Source organism: Rhincodon typus, chromosome 17, assembly GCF_021869965.1.
Source record: "Rhincodon typus isolate 14 chromosome 17, sRhiTyp1.1, whole genome shotgun sequence".
Taxonomy (NCBI): Eukaryota; Metazoa; Chordata; class Chondrichthyes; order Orectolobiformes; family Rhincodontidae; genus Rhincodon; species Rhincodon typus.
Window position 1 is genome coordinate 23,986,006 of NC_063348.1, and position 8,253 is coordinate 23,994,258.

Consider the following 8,253-nt stretch of genomic DNA (forward strand, 5'->3'; position numbering starts at 1 on the left):
GTATTTCACAACTGTAGTGTGGGAGCTTTGCAAAAACAAACAGAGCTCCCCAGGGTATCATGAATATGGGCTGAGATTCAGTACCATGGAGAGAGTCCTCTGCAGAAGAATTCATTTTGCTTGACATCAGCAAGGGAATGCTTCACATGAAGAGGCTGCCGATAGATGCCTAATGAGCCATTTTATACTATATTAAAACTAAATAATATGTACAAGTAAGGACATACATTTATCTACCAAGATTTTTATTTTAATTTCTGAATTTTGATTCCTCAGTCAGGGACCCCTTTATAACCTTGACACTCAGTGGCAGTTCAACTTCTGGATTAGATATACTCTAATGCTCTCAGTGAATTTCAGAAAATTATTTCTACTGCACCATTACTTTCCATTTTGAAAACTAGCCATCCTTACAATTTCTCCAAGTGAAACAGGTAGTTTAGTGGCAAATTACATATATTTCTTTTCTGTAGACCTATGCTTGACACAAATAGAAGCCATCTAAACTCACTCCCTTTAATATCTTCTGGAGGCACATTTTAAGCAAAACCCTTTTGCATGGCAACTGATTGCATCATCCGGTTCTCATCTCCTGATAACATTTGAACATTCTGAAGATTTCATTAATATTCAGCTCTCATAATTACCCAACAGAAATTGGTGTAGATAAAAATGAAAAATTAAAACAACTTATCATTACAATTACATTACATTTGATATTAGAAGATAAAAGATAATTCAGGTGAAAAATTAAGGCCTTACCTAAGTAGATAGCATCAATTTTATTACTTTAAGAATATTATGTGTACACATGCAATGTTACATGGGATTTGAAGTCTTTGGTTATAAAATATCAGTTTTCATTTTTTTTTTAAAAAGCATACATCAGTTATATGAATACAACGTATCCAACTGACTGCAAGTCTTTCAGGTGAAACAAATTCAAATTTTTGGATCAGGTTGTGAAATAACTCATCTCCCACTTTAAAATACATTTTAAAATTCATTTTATATATTAAAAATAGATGTACATAAGGTGGACAGAAGCATGTTCATTATAAAGCAATTCATTATAAATCGACTGGAAAAAACATTTTCAGTTAAAAACAAACATATACCTACAAATATTTTTTATTTTCATAGACGTCGTGTAGCTTTAAAACATGTGGATGTTCTATTAACTTCAGGATAGCTATCTCCCGTTCTACCTAAAATACAAAAAGAGAGAAATATTATACTAACACTCTGACAACAAAGCAATAAATTTAGGGCTGCAAGTTGATGCTAAACTATGATGTTACAGCATTAATTTCTGTATTTATAAAGGAAAACATGCATAATTATTCCAATTCACTGACTACACCATGGAAATAATGCCGAACTGAAACAGTAAATTGTCAGAAGTAGTTTAAACAGCATGCACACCAAAACTAATTGTCATTATCATGGTGTTATTTAAAATATTGAATGAATTAAAAGGAATAATTGACACTATGATCCAGAGAGTTATAACAAAATCAAATACACAACTGCTTAATATCTGGCATTTATTAAGATCTTACATTAGAATATCGAACCAAGAATAAACTTTAGGGCAAAGTTATCATGTGGCCATTTCCAGTTACATCTTATTCCAGTACATATATTGTACTATATGTTCTGTATGTTATTTCAGGTAATTGAAACATATACATTTTAATTTAATATTACCCTGAAATTAAAATTACAGTGCAAAGTAATATTCACCTTTGCTCTCCATAATTTCTCAACAGCCCAGTTGGATAAGGTCTGACACAGCCATCTCAATGTCCATTATCCCACAATTGTTTATTATGATTCAGGGAACATGAAAACTTCTTGCTATTGACTACTTTGATTGAAGGCAGCATACAATGCAATGCTAAGAGCATGGACAAGTGCCTGCACACCATAGCAGAAGGCTCAACGTCATTCAAGATCAGCACATAGAGCTAGTTGTCCCTACTCAAAACCAAACCCCCCTCTTTCAAAGGGAGGAGCACAATAGCTACAACAGGTTTGTGGAAGACTGCCTCAGGAAGAATGAAATTGATAATTGCACAACAGGGCTGCAGGCCTGCTTCAAGACACTCTGGCACAGCAGAGGCCTTTCTCAGAAGGTGGTAACTTGATGAGAGGATGACAGGTACTCAGTGGTTGTCCCTAAAGAGCAGGAGCAGATAGACATTGCTCACAACGCAAGCAGTCAAGACCCTCAACGGGAAATTTAAATTTTCTCACGAGTGGTTAAGTTCGATGAATACATCTTCAAACGCTCTATCTCTTCAAATTAAATCACTAGCCTCATACACTGCTCCATTCACCATACCTCCCAAACATCCACAACAACCATAACTCATACGTTATGTTAATTTTTTTATTCATTTACAGGACGAGGGCAGCTCTGGCTAAGCCAGCATTTATTGCCCATCCCTAATTGCCCAGAGGGCAGTTAAGAGTCAACCACATTGCCGTGGGTCTGGAGTCACATGTAGGCCAGATCAGGTAAGGATGGCAGTTTCCTTCCCTAAAGGACATTAGTGAACCAGATGAGTTTTTCCCGACAATCGACAATGGATTCATGGTCGTCATTAGATTCTTAATTCCAGATATTTCATTGAATTCAAATTCTACCATCTGCCATGGTAGGATTTAAACCTTGGTCCCCAGAATGTTATCTGGGCCTCTGGATTAATAGTCTAGTGATAATACCACTAGGCCATCGCCTCCCCTGCTCATCTTACCCTCGCATGACTCAGGTTGTACACACATTGCACCAAATGAACTGATGTTTTTCTCTCTCCTGTGGGACAAAGATTGCACATTACTGTCAGGAGCCCACAGACACCGATGGTTGACCTCCTACCCCATGGAGGAGATAGTGTGGCCAACACTAATACAGTCACAACTCAGGTGGCGGTCAGCAGTGGGGCCTTGGCCTCAACAGTTTTCTGCAGCAGAGATTTTCTGCAGTTCACTATTCTCTAGATGAAGATGATTCTCATCAGCTCAGTCCTAAATGGCCCAGCCCGTATCCTTAAACTGTGACATGTGGTTCTGGACTCCCCAGTTATCAGGAACATCTTTCCTGAACTTACCCTGTCTAGTCCTGTTAGGATTTTATACAGTTTTATGAAATCCCTCTTCATTCTTGTAAACTTCAGAGAATGTAGTCCTGACAAATTCAGTCTCGCGGTTCATAGTTCCCTCCCATCTCAGGAAGGATGGATAAGTGAATAGTAAAGATGTGGAGGGATGTGGGCCATGAGCAGGCAGGCGGGACTAGTTTGGGATTATGGTTGGACTGGTTGGACCGAAGGGTCTGTTTCCGTGCTGTATGACTCTATGACTCTATAAATTAACCAGAAATTCACCTGAAAAGTAGTTGGAAGTTTTAAAAAACACTGTTTGAGAGTTGTGTGTCAGGGGTTGTTTCAACGAAAGCATCTGCAGGATCAGTGAAGTTGAAATGGCAGAATTGTCATCAATGCAGCACTTTACATTAACTGATGTAATGACCTGCCTATTCTGCTTATCAGATGCCCTTTGATACAAAACTGGTACTTCAGGCACCAAACCTCATGGGCATTACAGAGTTAAGCTTTATAGTTCTGGTATTTATTATACTAATTATCTCCTAAGAAAACCGTACAACTGAATTTTATTGACCATTTTCAACTACTTTCCATACCTGTGTATTGTGACTTCCTCTAGAGAATTACTGCAAAGTCAATTAATAATCCAGACATGTTTTATGGAAATTCCTGCTTTGGGGACTTTCAATTTAACAGATCGTGGCTCTGTGGATTATTAAGGTCCCTTCATGTATATTATAGCCCTCATTAACATTAGGTAAAAAGCAAGTCTTAAACTTTGAGGTTAGAACTAAAATTGTGAAAAACAATGGACCCCTCATGCAGAATAACTTTGCAAATGTCTCAAACACATGGTCCAAACAAAACTGTACCTGTTGCACAAAGAATTTCTAAAGAAAAGAATCATTCAGGAGAAATGGGTGTCACAGGCAAAGTCAGCATTTATCAGCCACCCCTTTTTGCCCTCAAGATAGTGGCAGAGGCTCATGGTTCTTGGACTGTTGCAGTACTTATGATGAAGAAACAGTGCTGTTATGTAGGGAATTCCACGATTTTAACCCAACAGCGATGCAGAAGCATTTGAGGCAGTATGGTGAAAGACGTAGAGGAACTTGCAGGCCATTGTATCCCGATGCATCTGCTTCCCTTGTGCTTGCCCTTGCTAGAGGTCATAGGTTTGGAAGGTGCTGACAAAGAAATTTTCCCAATTTACTGTAGTTCACTTTTTTAGATGAAAAACTGTGACAGCAGTGTGTGTCTGTAGTGGACAGATCAAATGTTTAGAGTGGTGAATAGGGTGCCTTTCAAATGGACGTTGCCCTGGATAGTGTTCAGTTTTGAGTGTTGTTGGAGCGGCACACATCCAGACAAGTAGGAAATATTCCATCAGGCTTCTATATGATGGGCAGGCTTTAAGGAGTCTGAAAGCAAATTGCTTACCAGAGTAAGGCTAGCTATTGACTTGCTTTTTAAGTTCAAACTTGGCTGGTCCAGTAAAGGTTCTGGTCAGTGGCAAACCCCCAGAATCTCCAATCATAGTAATATCATTGAGTATCCAGAAGGAGTTTAATTCCCTCCTGCTAGAAATGGTCTTTGCTTGTCATTTCCAACTTGTAATCCAACCTGAATCTAACCCATTTAGAATGGCAGGGGCAGTATAAAACACAACCCCCTCAATGTCAACATGACATGTTGTCACCCCCAAGTACTGTGCAGTTGTCACTCCTAACAATGCTAGATTAGTGAGGAAAAGTCAAGTAGATTTTTCCCCATTTTTAGTTCTTTCACCACCTACCACAAGCCCAGGGCTTACCTGGATTGGTCAGTAGTGGTGCCACCAAACCACTCTTGGTGATGGATAGTAAAGTTCCACCACTTGGAGTACATTCTATGTCTTTGCTACTCTTAGTGCTTCTTACAAGTTGTATTCAATGATTCATTTGCTGACAGAGCACTATGGTGGGTAATCAGCAGTTAGTTTCTTTACTCAGGTTTGGTCCAATACCATGAGACATCACGGGGTCCAGAATCAGTGTTGTGCAATGTTAAGGTCACTTCTCCCAACACTGTACACAGTACCGACAGGTCTGGCAGGTCTGTGTTGCTAGTACACAAACAAATTGCTGGCGAAGCTCAGCAGGTCTGGCAGCCTCTGTGGAAAGAAAGCAGAGTTAATGTTTCAAGTGCAGTGCCTTTTCATCAGAACTGTTAGGATCTAGGAAAAAGTGGTATTTATGCTGAAGACTTTGTTAACTCTGCTTCCTTCCCACTGATGCTGCCAGACCTGCTGCGTTTCACTACCAACTTCCATGTTTATTTCGATTTTCCAGCAGACACAGTTCTTTGCTTTATTTTGCTGTCTTGTCAGTGGGTCAGGATGTACACAGAGATGGTCATGGGGGAGTAGGTGAGGAGTATGATTCACTAACTGTGTCGAACTGTTGTCTATAGGACACAAAACCCTAACTGTTAGTGACAAGGACCTTGCAAAGTTGACTTGCAGGGTTAATTTATATGGACTTCAGTAAGGCGTTCAACAAAGGTTCCTCATGGTAGACTGGTTAGCAAGGTTAAATCACGTGAAATACAGGGAGAACTAGCTATGTGGATAAAGAACTGGCTCAAAGATAGAAGACAGAAGGTGCTGGTGAAGGGTTGCTTTTCAGGCTGGTGGCCTGTAACCAGTTGTGTACCACAAGGATTGGGACTGGGCCCACTGCTTTTTGTCATTTTATATAAATGATTTGGATGTGAACATAGGAGGAGTGGTTAGTAAGTTTGAAGATGACACTAATTGGTGGTGTAGTGGACAGTAAAGGAAATTACCTCAGTACAACGGGACCTTGATCAGATGGTCCAATGGGCTGAGGAGTGGCAAATGGAGTTTAATTTAGATAAATGTGAGGTGTTGCATTATGGAAAGGCAAATCAGGGCAGGACTTATACACTCAATGGTAAGGTCCTGGGGAGCGTTGCTGAACAAAGAGACCTTGGACTCATTGTTCCTTGGAAGTGAAGTCGCAGGTAGATGGGATAGTGAAGAAGGCATTTGGTATGCTTGCCTTTATTGGTCAGTGCATTGAGTATTGGAGTTGGGAGGTCATGTTGTAGCTGTACAGGACATTGGTTTGGCCACTTTTGGAATAGTATGTGGAATTCTGGTCTACCTGGTATAGAAAAGATGTTGTGAAATTAAAAAAGGTTCAAAAAAGATTTACAAGGATATTGCCAGGGTTGGAGGATTTGCGTTATAGGTAAAAGGCTGAATAGGCTGAGGTTATTTTCTCTGGAGTGTCAGAGGCTGAGGAGTGACTTTATAGAGGTTTATAAAATGATGAGGCGCATGGCTAGAGTAAATTGGCAAGGTCTTTCCCAGGGTTGGGGGAGATTAAAAAAAAACTAGACAGCATAGGTTTAAGGTGAGAGGAGAACGAGATAAAAGGGACCAAAGGGGCAACTTCTTCATTGCAGAGGGTAATGTATATATAGAATGAGCTGCCAGAGGAAATGGTGGAGGCTGGTACAATTACAACATTAAAAGGTATCTGGACAGGTATATGAATAGGAAGGGTTTGGAGGGATATGGGCCAAATGCTGGCAAATGGTACTAGATTTATATAGGCTACCTAGTCAGCGTGGATAAGTTGGACCGACAGGTCAGTTTCCATGCTGTACATCTCTATGACTGGGCTCAATATGCCTTCCATGTTCTGAATTCATCACCCACGTACATGCAATTTTATTGGTATTTTTCATAGCACTTTAATACACCCAAGTAGCTCACCACATTCATACATTTTTCACAATTCCGGCAGCGATCCAGAAGAAACTTATGATGGACTGGTTACAAATGACCCGATTTCACAAATGAAGAACAGGTAAAGATGACATCATACAACAATAAACAGTACGTGTTGGAATACTTGAGGTAGAAGGCTATATTAAGTGTGTGGATGAAATTTTTGTACCATGCCCAGTTCATGATTTCTCGTTAGTTTTACTGCGGAAGGTATCAGACATCGAGATGAAGCATCCGAGAGAAGACAACATAAGTTTGGTGTCAAATGTCAAACCTCGCTAATGCATTAAAGATGATTCTAAGTGTAAGAATAAATCATCACAGAAACGTTATCAAGTAACTGAGTCATTAAAGCACATGTTTGACAGAAACATTTGCTCAGGAAGGTTACAGACTACCTTGGAACTTTACAATTGGTATGATACTAAGGAAACAATTAAACACTTTCTAGGCAAGTACAGTTCCAAAAATATGCTCCTTCATTGATAAAGCTCTCTGGAAACAAGCAGCTCTTCCTTGAAGAGCAAATATTCATACTTATGCTCTCAGCTGATGCTATTACTAGTAAGCCAGCTCCCATACAGTAACTTGGATTGATGGATCATTTTTATTTGTTTTGGTTTTAGCAAAGTAGTCTCTTGACAAAACATATGCATGAAATGGCGGAGATTTGGCTTTAATAAAATGGATGTTTATCACAAAAGAAAAGAAGATAAAATAGAATAATCCAAACTATCTGCTATAATGCAAATTCAAGGATTTCTAAACATACAAACTATGATCTCACTAATTGCAAAAGTCTTTTATAAACTGAAAAGAAAGAAAACAGCATTTGTATAGTACCCAAAACACCACTTGCACAATACTCACACCAGCATCCCTATATCTAACACCTTGGTAAGTTTAAGTCAATTGTAACCTAAAGGTTAGGCTGGAATTGCAATAGCTTCTTCCTGGAGCTATCATACACCTGCTTAAATGTGCTCATCTTGAGGTAATCTCATCAGGGTTTAATCCCAATCTTTCTAGTCTGGGAATAACACTAACTCTTCACTTTAAGGTAACCTAGTACACTATATATTCTTCCCTGATCAGGAGCACTTTTCTATACTGCCGTCTTATTGTACGGGCTTCACAGGACCGTGTCCCATTTAAAGTCAGAAGTCTCTCTCTCTCCACCCCAAGTTAGGGCATTTCCCTTAAGCTCATTAAGTTCCAGAAGTCTAACAAATGCTGTAGCCCCATTATTTAGCTTACTGAGTTGCAAAAACAATCTAAATAAACAACTCCAAAGGTAGAGATAACAAGGTGTACAGCTGGATGAACACAGCAGGCCAAGCA

The 8,253-nt window shown here is 39.4% G+C and overlaps 1 protein-coding gene across 1 annotated transcript in view; it reads right to left on the bottom strand.

The window, feature by feature from the left end:
• Positions 1-8,253, bottom strand: part of LOC109936291 (serine/threonine-protein kinase BRSK2-like) — an 839,320-nt gene that overhangs the window by 351,362 nt on the left and 479,705 nt on the right. Inside the window, 1 exon segment of the mRNA XM_048607321.1 lies at positions 1,123-1,208. Within this exon segment, the coding sequence (XP_048463278.1) occupies positions 1,123-1,208 (86 nt within the window).